Source organism: Anopheles marshallii, chromosome 2 (genome assembly GCF_943734725.1).
Source record: "Anopheles marshallii chromosome 2, idAnoMarsDA_429_01, whole genome shotgun sequence".
Classification (NCBI taxonomy): domain Eukaryota; kingdom Metazoa; phylum Arthropoda; class Insecta; order Diptera; family Culicidae; genus Anopheles; species Anopheles marshallii.
The window spans coordinates 3,352,284-3,366,831 of NC_071326.1; the positions used below are offsets into that span (position 1 = coordinate 3,352,284).

Genomic DNA, 14,548 nt, shown 5'->3' on the forward strand with positions numbered 1-14,548 from the left:
TTGTACGCTTCTGCACCTTTGGCCCGTGTGTACTTTACGCGAATCACACTTACGAATACACAATGCTTCCGAACTAATCACCACATTTCGATGGAATTCGATGGATCACATAAGAAAACGTGAAATTAAAAGCCAGATTTGTGCCAGAAGGCGATCGAGGAAAACAAAATATGGCTGCCGGATAATGACAGTTGCAACAGTATGTAAAAATCCAGGCTCGACCATTCGGTCGCTTTTACCCAAAGTATATGAAGACCAGGTGATCTCACAGTCTGTTTTTTATCCAAAGTTGAATGCCACATTTGGAGGAACGGGTGAAAACATTGACACGCACACGCATCCTAACTTGACATGAAGGTAAAATATACAACTAAAACATTCAATTAACATACAATAAGGTAGTGAATGCTTGTTTGAAGATGTTGAAATATCCATTTTCTTGTTTGTAACGCAAAATGTTTTCTACGAATCGTGCTTTGCATTTTGCATAATGCACAGATAAACGATTTTTGGAGAACTTATAAGCTGATAATTCGTTAACACACTTAGAACCAGTTTTGATTTCACCCGTACTGACGAAATCTATTTTTTCCTGGGTTTAGTTGGCAATACATGGGATGAGACCACCTGGTCTTGATACACTTTGCTTTTACCTCTACGGGATTGTTTACTTTAGCAGAGCGCCCGAGTAATCGGAGAGCAATCGGACATTGAGCCCGAATAAAACGAACAGCTGAGTGAGATGCTGCGTTTGCCGTGAGTTCCGTTTTGTAAACAAATCGCACGCACCGCGCATTCCCCCCTCGCATAAACAAGGTCAAACCCCCTATTCTTTGCTCTTTTTTCGCAATTCCTACTCGAAGTATTTTTTATTTACACGTCAATCAAAAAGCACTTCGCAATCATTCTGTTTGGAAGAAAAAAACTTGATAGCGATTTGTTTGAACAGCTTGTGAAATTTATTATGCTAGGCGATAGGCAGTAGGAATACACGAAAGTCAAACGCTTTGATACAGATTAACTACTTTTCTTTAGAAAATCCCTGCCAATCGGACATTTCCGATTCTTCGTCCGTTTTCTCCACCCCAATGCAATGGATCCCATTGCGGAGCATTGGCGTTCCTTTGCCCTTGCCCAACACTCGGGCGACCAGGATCAATTCCAACCGCCGATTAGACTCTTCTTTACCGCATAAATGCAAATGTTCCTTCAACAGCTTCTCCTTGTGGGCGAAAAACTCGATAGTTACAGCAAAGTGTTCCACGCCTTTCACATCTACGGTACGGGAAGGAAAGTCCAGCAGCCTGCAATGCACGTTCGGTACGACTACATCCTGTGCAACAAAAGCGCTATTGCCCTCGGCCGTGAAACCCGCATCTCTTACTGCCTGTGCCGGCACACTCAACTCTATGCGGTAGCGATGATTTATCTGCAGAAATCCCAGGTGTACGGTCAGGGACGTTCCATCTGGGGCAACTTGATAGATAATGCTGTTATCGTGCAGCCCGTCGTTTATCACCGCCTGGTCGAAATGGACGTGATGGGGCGAGTCAACCATTCTTGTCAGCTGCAAATATGATATCGATGTTAACACAAACGCGCAACACGTGATGGGCAACGCAAAGGCTGCCCAAAAATTGAGGCCAAACGCTGATTGATGCTATCCATTACCGTACCTTCAATCTCTGTCCTGTGCTGTGCGGTCAAGTTGGAGGGACGATTCGATGTGAAGAACCTATCGTTAACACGTTGTTCTGCTGCTTGCTGTTGATGACCTCTTTGCCGGACTTCTTTTCTTGCGGCGTGTATTTGGTTATTTTAAGAACACGCAATCTCATTGCACTGTCCTCGCCGACGCGCCACTGGTTTGTGATGGTAAGCGGCCTGCCGGGGACATTGTTGACTTTTGAAAAGAGAGAAAATTATCGACGAACACCGATCACGAAAGGCAGTGTGCGAGATGTTTTGAACAAATCTCTACCATATCAACCGACGCGGAATTGAACTGATATCGTACATATTTTACCCAAAGTTAATTAAGCCATGTTTTAACGTGCATCAACAAACGCGGAACGAGTCGGAAACTGGAACAAGTCGGGAACAGCTGCGAGACGTTATCATCCGGAGAAGAGATCTCAGACCTTATATTTACAATTTATTTAAAAAAAACTGAATAAAAACTAAAAACGTGAGAGGTTTTTGGTGTTAAAATCTTTTAAAAATAATTTAAATTTGATATTACGGCTGCTCTTCCCTACCACCCTGTAGCGTTCAGAACCGTTCCGACTTTTTAACCATGGTCTGTAGACATGAAGCTGTCACGCGGTTGCTGGCGGCAGGATGACGATACAAAATGACGGTTTGGCAAAACAAATCGTGTTTGCAGAAAAATCTCATTAATTCCCACAAAATATTTCGTACCCATAATTGTGTACACCCATATCACTCCAATTACACAATACACAATCACTTTCGCGCATGTGGACACTTCATCGAGAAGAGAAATTGCCGCAAACTCAACATCCCGATCGTTTCATGTCATTCTCATCGAATGAAGAAGAACAAGAAGAAGAAACTTCAGTCGAAAAATCGAAATCGTCACCAAAGGGCTACGTGAACAATGGCGAGCGGAAATACTCCTACATTAGCGTGTAAGTAATGTAGCGGTGGGTTCCATCATGTCCAACACTTGCTTAAGCAGAATTCGATGGGCTGGGTCGATGGTGGATGTTGGCGTATGGCCGGATTTGCGGGAGCAGCACGGTTTGCCGGGAGCACACCACATTGAAACACGTTCATATAGCAGTAGCAGAGCAGCAGCCGGGGGGGTTACAACTGCGGGTGTTTCACATTCTCTCGTTGACGTCACAGATGATCGTTTGTCTAGTAGCTTGGATTGAAGATCGTGAATGGTCCACTCGGCCTTTCCATTGATCCAGATTGTGGATTTTCATCCTGTGCAATTTGACTGACCTTGCTTTAACCTACAAAACATCACACACTAACGAGTACGTGTCTTTCCATCTCTCATCCCAACAGTGCGATCCGCGCGAGGAGTCGAAGTGTGGAAGCTCGAACAACAGACACAACAGCTCACATTTCTTCCGGACGCGAGATTTACTCCCGACCAGAGTAAATCTTGCCGCGCTATTGTTTATAGCCCCGACGGACGATTTCTGGCCTGGGCCAATGGTTCGACGGTGCAGCTATGTCGGGTGTCGGCGGCCGCGATCACAACGATTGCGTCCCTGCCCCGACCGAAGGCATGCTATCTGCGGTTTTCCCCGCTCAGCAACTACCTTATGACGTGGGAAGTGTACACCGAGAACCCGCAGGAGACCCCGAAGGAGAAACCGAATCTGTTCATCTATCGGGCGGAAACGGGCGAGGAGGTATTCTCCATCATCCAGAAGCGTCACCAAGAATGGCAGATGCACTGGAGCTGCGACGAAACCATTGCCGCTCTGTTGGTCGGCGGAGAGGCACTCTTCTATGAACATGGTCCATCCGGGCCCGGCTTTAAGCAGGTGGCACGGCGCTTCGGCAGCCTCCGGAACGGAGGTCTCTCGGTAGCCCCAGGGCCCTCGCCACCCCACATCGGTGTCTACATGCCCGGTACGAAGGGAGCCCCTTCGATGTGTCGGTTGTTCAAGTACCCAAACCTGGAGATTAACCAACCGGTGGCGTCGAAAAGCTTCTTCCAGGCGGACAAGGTGGACATGATGTGGAACCGGAAGGGCACCGGTTTGATTCTGATGACCAGCACTGATGTTGATACGACGGGAGTGTCTTACTACGGCAAGCAAGCGCTACACTACATGTCTCCCAAGGGGGACTCGTGTGGCATCCAGCTGAAAGCGGAAGGACCCATCCACGACGTGGCCTGGAGCCCGAAGTCGGCGGAGTTTTGTGTAGTGTACGGTTTTATGCCTGCCCGGGCAACGCTCTTCAACCTAAAGTGTGATGTCGTGTACGATTTCGAGCCGGGCAACAGGAACTCGATCTTCTACAACGATTTCGGCAATGTGATCCTGTTCGGCGGGTTTGGTAATTTGCCCGGTTACATCGAAACGTGGGATTTGCCCAAACGCAAGAAGCTAGCAAGTTTCAAAGCACCCGATACAACGTCCCTTGAGTGGAACCCGGCTGGTGATACGTTCCTAACGGCCACAACCGCACCACGACTACGCATGGCGAACGGATTCAAAGTTTGGCATTATACGGGCGCTCTGCTCGGCGAGTACGATTGGACCGGGGAGCTGCTGGAGGTCATCTGGCAGAAGTATCCTTCGGGCACGTTCAAGGAGGTGTCCATCTCGGACGAGAAGATTGTGGGCATTGTGTCCGCAACGCCGATAGCCAGCAGCAAGAAATACATTCCGCCCGGTGCACGGAACAGTGTCACTGTCACGTCCAGTGGCCAAACCATCGACATGAGACCACCGATTCCGGGTCTTCCGCCCGGATACCGTTCTTCGGTGCAGATGAAGAACAGCAAGAAAAATAAGAAAGCTGCCAGCAAAGCCGCTGCTGCCAATGCGGAGACGAGTGAAACGGGCGGTGACACTACTGCTGCACCGCCGCCAGCCGCACCCAAAAAGCAAACGGCTAAGAAAAACGCTAAAAACAACGCCGACGGTGATCTGGCCAATGGCAACTCCAACACCAAGTCGACCGGCCCAGCGACGAACGAGAGCAGCAACAACAGTGTGCCCAAAGTGTCACCGACTGGTGATCCGAACAAGGACAAAAAAATTAAAGCAATCCAAAAGAAGCTGAAGGACATAAAGGTGCTGAAGGAAAAGCACGAGCGTGGCGAAACGCTCGTGCAGACGCAGATTGTAAAGATGAACTCCGAGAACCAGCTGATAAAGGAGCTGGAAACGCTGAAGGTGGCGTGAAGCGCTTGAATGCATATTCACAAATTTGAAGCCATCATCCAAACAGCCGGGACAGGATGATGCAACGTTACGAACATTTTCGTGTACAGTTTTCCACTCTGCCATCCCAGCCATCACATGGTACCTAAACGACGACGACAGGCTCCTGCTGTCTCTACAGCAGCAGCATCGGCCTCGTCGAACGTGTAGAAATATTTTTGATAATACTTTTCCTTTGTTAACAACATCAAAGCGCACGGTTCGGCCGGCCAGTACGGAGTCTTATATGGGTGAAATAAAGCTAACTTTGCAAGAAAACGTGAAGGCGCCTTTGTGACAAGCTGCTTATTTTTGGTAACACATTCTTAACATCGTTCCCTATTATTTATTCCCATTTGGATTTCCGCTTTACAAACACTTCCTTTCCATCTTCCTGCACTGCTGTGTAGTATCCTAAACCTTCGTACTTTGACCGCATGTAGGCAATGTAGCCGAACGTAATACCAAGGCAAACGAGTCCGATTCCCATTACAACGACATTCTGGAGGAAAGGGTTTGAGAAAAAGGGCAATTAGAGCGATACATTCCACAAGCTATCTGAGTTTCCACGTACAGGTTTAGCGTACAGTTCGAAATTAATGGCTCGGAAAACGTTCGTAGAACGCATGGACCGGATTCCGTCTCCGGGTGCGGGTTCTTTGGGTTTTTCGCTCATCCTGCTGGAAGCCTGTCCGTATGATTATTCAATCGCGGCGGATTTCAGCGAAACCCACAGCTCCCAGTATATCTGGTTTCTGCTGCAATAACCGACCAAAAAGGGATGGGTTTCTTAACCGTTTTTAAAATCCGTCTTCTGGGGAATAAAATGATATGGATTAACGTGGAAATTTCAACTCACAAAATCATACTTTCAATCTCACCTGTTCGATTATTTTGATTTGTAGAGCAATTTCCACCACAAAACGTCTTCCCAAACCCAGAGCGGCGTGTGACAGTTCGCTGTCACAACACAAAGCGCCCATTTGACAGTTGGTGGTCGCACCTTTTGTGGAACAGGTTTTTACCAGTGCCAGAAAGCGAAAGGTGCGGAGACGCAAACGCAGAGACACTAGAAAAAAAGCTTCGCTGGTGTTCGCGGAAACGGCAAAAACGGTTCAAACAAGCGAAAAAGTGCAGTGGAAAAACAACACGACAGCATGCGTTCTGCACGGAAAATGGTGCACACTTGAGACTTCGTGAATCAGAGAGTTCAGGTATCAGCGGAACAAAGTGAGGAAATATGGTCAACCAAGTTACCTTCGCTAGATCGATCGACGAAGGGAATTGCTAAATGTAGCGCGAAGGGAAAAGAAAGATTTGGTGTGGTCGTCGTCGTCGTTGCCGTCGTGTTGAATGTGTTTTTTTCCGTGCGTGTGTGATTTTTTGTTTAACGATTGAATTTGTGTGTTGTGTTTAGTTCCGTTCGGTGAAGAGAAACATGTCGTCCAGTGAAATTGAAGAGTTTGTGAACGGGACACTCGTTTCGTGGGTAAGTAAAGAACGCCCCGTCCCAGTGCTGTGGTTTTGAAGGGTCTGTGATGGAGGGGAAAAAACACAAAAAGCGCTCTCGCCATATCCCCACCCCCCCCTACCCAGGTATCCATTTTTTGCCTTCCGTTTTCGCACGGGAATGCGCTCCACAATACGTGAGACAAATCAAAATTTCCTCCTTTGCATATTGTCTTGGTTGTTGGGGTATGGGATACTTCTTCCACATTAGCAAATCACCCCGTCATTGGAACGCAATTAGTTTCCTCTAAATCTGCCAATATTCCCATAGCTTTCAGTGAATGCATAATACCACCACCCACCGAACTCCATCCATCCTGTTGGTCGTGGCGGATGAAACGTTTTCTTTTCGCAATTCTTTCCCTTGCGTGGGTTTTTGTACACGATCTCGTCTCGCATTAAAAATAGAGCCATTCGTTCGAATGATAAATAAAGAGAAAAGAGGAAAAACATACCATTCGAATCTCCAGCAGCAGCAGCAGCTGGGTAATGTCTTGGCCGTTCAAAAGCACTTCACAGCAACATAACAGCAGCATGGTTTCGTTTTTGTGGTGAACGGCCTCGATGGGTCGTTCATTTCTCGTATTTGACCCTTTTCCTAACAAAATGCACTTGTGCCGAAATGGAAAGGTAGACAAGAGGGGGTCGAATGGAAGAAACAAACAAAAAAAAAAAAGAGATAAAACACAAGTCAACCAAAAGACATTTTGTGGTTTGTCGCGCTTTTGGGTCGAAACATTATAAATGCGAATTCGTCATTTCGCAACAAACCTATAAATTAAATTTTCAAAAAGAAAAGATGATACAGAAGACGATCCTCTGTTTGTTTTCTGTTATCAATAGGTTTCTCAATTGTTTTTTTTCTCTTCTGCCGTAGATTGAATCGTGCTTACCGCGGCATGAAATAATCGCCGGATACGTGTCACTGCTCGATGGCACGATATTGCACAGCGTGTACCTCCAGATAGACCCCGAGCCACAGCATCATCCGGCAAAGATACGCGGCACCGCGGAAGTGCTGACCTCGCTTGCCGCAGCCCGAACGCGAAATTTTGACGCCATCGTGAAGAACCTGCGCAATCTGTACGATGAAGAGCTTGGTCAAACCATCCTGACGCTGCCGGACTGTTCGGTGTTGGGACATTCGCCCGAATCCCGGGCCGGGCTGGAACAGATGAAACTCCTCATTACGTTGCTGCTTGGGGCGGCAGTCCAGTGTCCAAACAAGGAGATATTTATCGCCCGCATTAAAGAGCTGGACGTAAACACGCAGCATGCAATCGTGGAGGTGATTAAACAGGTTACGGACAGCCAGACATTGGTCCTCACGCAGGAAGCTCTGGAACAGCTGTCCCCCGAGTTGATGTGCAAACACATTGTCCGATTAGCGAAGGAACGCGACCAGTACCACGGGAAATGGATGTCCTCCTTCATCACCGACAGTGAGCAGCAAGCGCTCGTAAACAGTTCCAGCTCCAAAAGCAGCCTCCACAATGCATCATCCGCATCGACCAGCACGGCCAATACACCGTCGACCACGTCCGAGAACAATCATCTGGCGGTGGAGCTGGCCGACTACAAATCGAAACTGCGAAAGTTGCGCCAGGAGTTGGAGGAAAAGTCGGAACTGCTCATGGAGGTAAAGGAGGAACTGGACCACAAGTGTAACCAGTACGAGAAGCTACGCACGGAGAGCCAAGACTGGTACTCCGAGTCGCGGCGGGCTGCAGCGTATCGCGATGAGGTGGATGTGCTCCGGGAACGTTCTGAGCGGGCCGATCGGCTCGAAATTGAAGTACAAAAATTGCGCGAAAAGTTGTCCGATGCAGAGTTTTACAAAACGCGCGTGGAAGAATTGCGCGAAGATAATCGGATGCTGTTGGAAACGAAGTAAGTAGTGTGTTGTGGCATGCGAGAACATGAATGCAAACTTTAATTTGTGTTCTATTTTCCAGAGAGATGCTGGAGGAACAGTTGGCACGGTCTCGTAAGCGCAGCGACCAAGTGATGACACTCGAGGCAGAAATTATCAAGTTTAAGCAAATGATGAACGATATGACGCTTGAGCGGGATGTGGACAAAAGCAAATTGCAGGAATTGTTAGAGGAGAACGTACAGTTGCAGCTGGCCACGAAGAATCTAATGGCCGGGCCGGATGCTAATGTGGCGAACCAGGCTCAATCCGACACAGACACAGATGATCTTCCATCAAACGACAACAGTCTCTCGGAACAGTTAACCACTAACGCACAAGTAAGCGGCGGTGCTTTCTCCGGAAGGCAACGATGAAGATTTTAACCTATTTTCTTTCCCGTTTTCTTATTCCTACCAGACTCGGGCGCTAAAGTTGGAGCTGGAAAATCGTCGATTACTGGCCGCGTTGGATAGCCTGAAAGAATCATCCTTCCACGAAAACTCCAACAAGATCCTGGAGCTAGAGAAGGATAAGAAAAAACTGTCGCTGCGTCTGGACCAAACGCAGGAAAATTGTAACCGGCTGGTGCAGCAAAACAGCGAGCTGGAAAACGTGTTTAAGAATGCGCTTGAAGAAAATAAGAAGCTGCAGGACGCGATCGATTCGAAGCAGCAAATGATCGACCGACAGACGCACGATCGTGAACTCGATCGCATTCGGCAGATCGATCTGGAAAAGCAAATCGAATCGCTGACAAAGGATAAACAGCGGGTCCAGAATCTGTTCGAGAGTATACAGCGCCGCACGATCGATTTGGAGCGTTCCATCGACACCAAGAGTAAGGAAAGTGTGCAGCTAAACGAACGGTTGAAAGAGCTGGAAGATGTGCGCAAGGAGCTGTACGATTTGCGAGGCAAGTGCTCTACCGTGGAGCGTGAAAACGTAAACCTCAACAAGGAACTGGTCAAGTACAAGGAAGTGTTGGAAAAGTGTGAACACGATCTCGACACAGTCGGTGGTCAGCTAGATGCGAAGGAGAAAGAAATCGAACAGCTTGCCAAACAGGTTGACGAAAGTTCGGGCGTGCTGGTAAAATTACAGGAGCTCGAGAAGGAAAATCAAGAGTTGCTCTCTCAGCAGAAAATGCACTCCGATACGATCGCCACGCTACAGAAAGATCTGTACGATGGAACGATGGCAACGAAGAAGGTAAAACAAAACCTCGAGCGACTCGGGCTGAACGATACCGAGCTTGAGCGGAACGACATGAACGTGGAGGTGTTCGTAGAAAAGCTTTGCAAGAATCCGGAATCCTTCAAAACGGTGCGTGAGATAGTGCTGAATGTGGTGGGCAAGGATCAGGGATCCTCGTCGGGTGGCACCAAATCCGCCGACATCTGTGTTCTATGCCATCGTCAGGAGATATACACTGTTGAGAAGAACATCGAGTTTTCAAACTGTGACGAAACAGTCCCCGACAGCGCATCGAATGTATCCGAGCTGGAGCAAAAGTTGGAACAGTTAAAGCAAGAGCACACTTCGCTACTCGCTGCCCAGGAATCGCTGCAGGAGGAGAACGCTCGGCAAAAGGTGAAAGTAGCAACTCTCGGGTCACAGATTGCGTCACTCAACACACAGCACGTTGCGTTGCAGCTAGCCAACTCTCAGCTAGCCGTCGAGAAGGATATGCTGGTCAAGCAGGTGGAAGCCAAGCGCCAGCAGTACGAATCGTTGCAGCACGATTATGTGGCGCTCCAATGTCTGCACGAACAGCTGAGCAGCGACTACGATGCGCTGAACGGCGAAAAGGAACTGCTGAAGAACACGATTCGTGACCTGAAGACGGAAAATCGAGATTATCGAGAACGGACGGTAGCGCTCGAGCGCAAGATCGAAGAACTGCAGGCAGAATTGCACTCGATGAAGGATGGGTTGACGAATTTGAACAATCTGCGCGCGGAGCACTCCAAACTGAAGGATGATTTCCGGTGTCTGTTCACGACGAGCGAGAGGCTCAAGCAAGACTACAAGAACTGCCACGATCAGTATCGAGCGTTCCGGACGGAGAACAGTCGGCTGAAGCTGCGCAATACCGAGCTGTCTGGGGAGCTGACGAACAAAAAGGAGCAAATCAGCAATCTGGAGATTGAGTACACCAAAATAAACCAAAGATGCGAGGCAAGTACATACGAATTGGATGCATTGTGTTGGGGTACGTATAATGTGTAATGTTTTCTTGCTCTGCAGATGTTGCTTAACATGAACGCCAGCCTAGACATCGATCGACGCACGTTGATGGACCACGTGTCCCAGATTCTCGCCCAGTATCAGGAGCTGTTGGCTCACTCTCTGGAAGACAAGCAGCATTACCATGACGAGGAGAAGAACTTCACCGATAAGCTGAATAATCTGAACCGTCAGAAGGAAAAACTGGAGGAGAAAATAATGGAACACTATCGCAAGCTGGACAGTTGTTCACCGAAAAAGTAAGACTTTCTTACAAATTTTATATTTCTTTGGCAAAATACTGATGAACTGTTTTCAATTTGCTAGGAAACCTTTTGGACTGAATCTGGTAAAGAAAATGCGTCGTGCTGGATCGGAGCTGATGAATCGTGTCCCAAATAGGGTGAGTAATGGAGAGGAGTAATCGCTTGAGATGATCTCCGTGCTAAATGGAATGGTATAATTTGTCCCAAAACTAGAATCGCCGTTCCTGGGTGGAGGAACAACGTCTCACCCAAAGCCAGTGTCTTTCGATGGGCTCCGAATCGGGTGGCAACGAATCGGACAATAGTATTGAAGAGCCCAATTCGGTCGCATCCGATACGAACTTGCTGCAGCGTGGTTCCCAACTGCGCCAAAGTCTCCAGAGAAAGCCAAACAATGAGGCGCTGAATGCGACACTGCTCCGTGGAGGAATTCGCAGCAGTCTACAGGCTTCCCGACGAGATGAAGTGAATCCCGCTCACCGAAACAGTTTCCAGGGGTAGATATAATGAGCTGAACTGGGGAAGCAATTATCTCTAACTAATGCTGTTACTTCATTTTGTAGGTTTGATACGGCAACTGATGCTTTGAACCTTGGCACAGCTGGCACTCGTCGTACGGTGTACCTGGATGATAAGATCGTCAACTCCGGCTCAAGCACACCGACCGGTGGCGTGGCCGTAAATCCGTCTCCTCCACCATCCATCTCTACACCACCACCTCCGCCTCCGCCCCGTACGGATCAAAATAGTGGCCCGAATCATGGTACAACCAACGCCACCAGCCAGTCGAATTCGCCCGGAGAGCCTACGTTCGTGTTGCTGAACAGAATTTCCACCACAACGACTACGCTAAAGACGGAGACCACGTCGAACTTGTTGCCCGGTGGCGCTCAACAGATGGAGGTGAGCGGCAACCCGTCCGGGGCACCAAATGCCGGTTCGACGGCACTTTGTGGAATGGAGGACAGTAACAAGAAGGATTCAAATGGAAACAACAGCAAGAAGAAAACGGAACCGAAGAACAGAGATAGCGCGATATGGTACGAGTATGGATGTGTTTGAGAAGGCGTGCAGGCCGTGAACAGACCCAATGCAAGCATTTATTTGAAAACGAAGCATTGCAACACGAGCAGTATTGTAGTGAGACAGAATGGGAAAGGATAAGATGGCCTAGCATTTTCGACTGACGGCGCATTTTGCTGACAATGAAGAAGGAAGGATATTTGGATAAAATTCCGCTTTGAGGGGGCGGATGTATACTTTCTTAACGCTGAGCGGCAGAACGTTTGTTCGTTCATTTCGCGCTAGCATATTTACCCAGTTAACAAGTGCTTTAACATAATACCACACATACAAACTATTGGCATAGCGCGGTATAGGCAGCACAGAAGAAGGAAGTAATGAACAAAGTTTACTTTAAATAAGTCTTATTACCGTCGTGACCGGATGAGCAACCGTGACTCATCACTTTATCCCAAGTGCTTAAACGTAATCTCCCATACAACGAATCCTTTGCTGTATTACGAAACTTAAGGAATCTCTTAAAAAGTATCTCCAAGTTTATTTTTTTACACACATTGCGATTAACTCCTTTCTTAATTCCCTCTCTATATTCGGTTAATGTATGAACTTAGAATGTAAGTTTTGTGTCGCGTTAATATGATTGCCGCCCCTCGGCCTTATTATTGGGGACGATTGAATAGAAAAGTGGGCACCAACCAACCAACCAACGAATACCACTAACACATTTTCGTTTTGTCTTGTGATAACACATAACCGCTAATATTGCTCATTATCATCCAGTTTTTGTAGAAATTTGTTCCCTCGGAATGACAACCCCAGACGGATCGGATACTCATATTTTATTGTCTTGTTGTGTAACAATCATCATGTTTTCATACAGAGTTCCGACAAAACAAATCAAAATTATACCACTAGGATAGCATGCTTCCTTTTTTACATTGAGGACTTAAAATAGGACGCGTTTATTAGAATATGGATCGTGTTTTGTTTGAAGGCGAAAGTAGGAAAGGAAAAAGGAAGATTCACCATCATGCCGTTATTAGCATTTGTATTTAATCCTTTTTAGGTACTAATGAAAGCATCCGGAAAGATGTGAGTGAGAGGATTTTAAGTGAAATAAAAAAGTAAAATAATTATACACGTACGTCAATTTATTTTCATATGAAAACACAAAATTCGAGAAACAATTTAAGCAAGCGTAGAGGCGATTTTCTTCACAAACTCGAGGAAATGTTTAAAAAGTAAACCACTTCGAAACGAATGCGCTCAGTAGAAGCATCCCTGATTGTCAGAAATGCGTTTATATGCTCTTGCTTGCTTCTCAACCAATGATAAAAGTGTACCTGAGCAACGGCAAACTTATAACGAGAAAAGAGACGTTCCTGTACTTTTATTCTCCCAACAGACACAGTTTTCTGCCACGACCTTATTCTCGATTTTCCACAAAACGTAAACAAACAAATCGATCTCATTCCACAGCAGGCTGCCGTGGCTGCAAAGTTATCTCGTTTTTTGATAACAAATTTCTGTGCAAAATGAGCAGCAGCTATTATTTTGCCATCGTCGGTCACAACGATAATCCCATATTTGAGACGGAATTCGTCACAGTAAACAAGGAAGCCAAGGTAAAACGTAGTTCTTCCCCGGTGTGCGGATCGGATCACCAGCGAATAGTGAAGTGGTTCGAAACTTCTTGCTCATTCCATCCTATCTTGCAGAAAGAGGATCATCGGCACCTTAACCAATTCATCGCACATGCTGCCCTGGATCTGATCGACGAGCACAAATGGAAAACAAATAACACGTACCTGAAGTCGATCGACAAATTCAACCAGTGGTTCGTGTCCGGGTTTGTCACCGCGAGTCATCTACGCTTTGTGATGGTACACGACAACCGGAACGATGACGGTATCAAGAACTTCTTCAACGAGATGTACGAAACGTACATTAAATACCTGATGAATCCGTTCTACATGCCCAACACGCCGATAAAATCACTGGCGTTCGAGAAGAAAGCACAACTGTACGGTAAAAAGTTCCTTGGAACGTAATGTTGCACACTGTAGGGAATGGAAAGATTGTTGTCGGGTACATTCGCAATTATTATTAATAGCTTATAAAGAAATCTAATTTAAATTATTCACAAGCAGCTTCAGTTGCAATATTAAATGCATTCGAAATGAAACATCCTCGTAGTTGTAAATGTTAAATTATCCATTGCAGTTATCAATTAGTACAGTTAATTAATTTTGAACAAACTAGTCCAGTGAATAATTCAGTGGAAACTAATCACATACAGGCGACAAAAAGCGTACGCAATTGATGTTTTTTCCGTTACGGAAGGGTGCATGTACTTGTGTACCGTTTAATATTGTTCGCCAAAAGAAAAAAAACAACGATAAAAAGTGTCCTTTTCTACCGATGCTACCGATTTTTCTGTGATGGTTGAATGCGACTTTGCGAAGCAACCTAAAGGGGACGAACGATAAAAATAAACCCTTCGCAAGCGCCACGTGACGGAAGGTGATATGTGGCGGTCACGAAGGTTAGCGATGTGTGTGTCCCTTTTGCTCCTGCCAAGCGAAGCGCACTAATTTGGTTTATCCGGTTACGGTTGAGCAAAACAAAAACAAAAAAATCTCGATACGGACGAATCTAATATATCGTCCGGAGGACTCACACTCATTTGC

The 14,548-nt window shown here is 46.7% G+C and overlaps 5 protein-coding genes across 5 annotated transcripts; 3 read left to right on the top strand and 2 right to left on the bottom strand.

Moving 5' to 3' along the window:
* Window positions 1–1,021: 1,021 nt before the first annotated feature.
* Window positions 1,022–1,558, bottom strand: LOC128708880 (UPF0687 protein C20orf27 homolog). Its single transcript, XM_053803860.1, has one exon. The coding sequence runs from the start codon at window positions 1,556–1,558 to the stop codon at window positions 1,022–1,024; it is 537 nt and encodes a 178-aa protein (XP_053659835.1).
* A 1,062-nt stretch (window positions 1,559–2,620) lies between these two features.
* LOC128706892 (eukaryotic translation initiation factor 2A) lies at window positions 2,621–4,901 on the top strand. The gene is made up of 2 exons (XM_053801834.1): window positions 2,621–2,651; window positions 3,040–4,901. Exons 1-2 carry the CDS (start codon window positions 2,621–2,623, stop codon window positions 4,899–4,901), a joined length of 1,893 nt encoding a protein of 630 aa, XP_053657809.1.
* A 364-nt stretch (window positions 4,902–5,265) lies between these two features.
* Window positions 5,266–5,595, bottom strand: LOC128707559 (small integral membrane protein 8). The gene is made up of 2 exons (XM_053802516.1): window positions 5,494–5,595; window positions 5,266–5,421 (listed from the first exon to the last, which is right to left on the bottom strand). The coding sequence occupies exons 1-2, from the start codon at window positions 5,593–5,595 to the stop codon at window positions 5,266–5,268; spliced, it is 258 nt and encodes an 85-aa protein (XP_053658491.1).
* Window positions 5,596–6,357: 762 nt separating this feature from the next.
* Window positions 6,358–11,897, top strand: LOC128719140 (girdin). The gene is made up of 8 exons (XM_053812763.1): window positions 6,358–6,408; window positions 7,306–8,318; window positions 8,384–8,681; window positions 8,761–10,521; window positions 10,591–10,829; window positions 10,897–10,972; window positions 11,049–11,332; window positions 11,399–11,897. The coding sequence occupies exons 1-8, from the start codon at window positions 6,358–6,360 to the stop codon at window positions 11,895–11,897; spliced, it is 4,221 nt and encodes a 1,406-aa protein (XP_053668738.1).
* Window positions 11,898–13,393: 1,496 nt separating this feature from the next.
* Window positions 13,394–13,909, top strand: LOC128707072 (probable trafficking protein particle complex subunit 2). Its single transcript, XM_053802018.1, has 2 exons — window positions 13,394–13,483; window positions 13,577–13,909. Exons 1-2 carry the CDS (start codon window positions 13,394–13,396, stop codon window positions 13,907–13,909), a joined length of 423 nt encoding a protein of 140 aa, XP_053657993.1.
* The last annotated feature ends 639 nt before the right edge of the window (window positions 13,910–14,548 follow it).

Coding starts and splice junctions, on each gene's coding strand:
- LOC128708880 (XM_053803860.1), bottom strand. CDS start 1,558: ATGGTTGACTCGCCCCATCACGTCCATTTCGACCAGGCGGTGATAAAC.
- LOC128706892 (XM_053801834.1), top strand. CDS start 2,621: ATGGCGAGCGGAAATACTCCTACATTAGCGT. Junction 2,652..3,039: donor AAATACTCCTACATTAGCGT/GTAAGTAATGTA, acceptor TCATCCCAACAG/TGCGATCCGCGCGAGGAGTC.
- LOC128707559 (XM_053802516.1), bottom strand. CDS start 5,595: ATGAGCGAAAAACCCAAAGAACCCGCACCCGGAGACGGAATCCGGTCC. Junction 5,422..5,493: donor TCGAACTGTACGCTAAACCT/GTACGTGGAAAC, acceptor CCTTTCCTCCAG/AATGTCGTTGTAATGGGAAT.
- LOC128719140 (XM_053812763.1), top strand. CDS start 6,358: ATGTCGTCCAGTGAAATTGAAGAGTTTGTGAACGGGACACTCGTTTCG. Junction 6,409..7,305: donor ACGGGACACTCGTTTCGTGG/GTAAGTAAAGAA, acceptor CTTCTGCCGTAG/ATTGAATCGTGCTTACCGCG. Junction 8,682..8,760: donor AGTTAACCACTAACGCACAA/GTAAGCGGCGGT, acceptor TATTCCTACCAG/ACTCGGGCGCTAAAGTTGGA.
- LOC128707072 (XM_053802018.1), top strand. CDS start 13,394: ATGAGCAGCAGCTATTATTTTGCCATCGTCGGTCACAACGATAATCCC. Junction 13,484..13,576: donor CAGTAAACAAGGAAGCCAAG/GTAAAACGTAGT, acceptor CCTATCTTGCAG/AAAGAGGATCATCGGCACCT.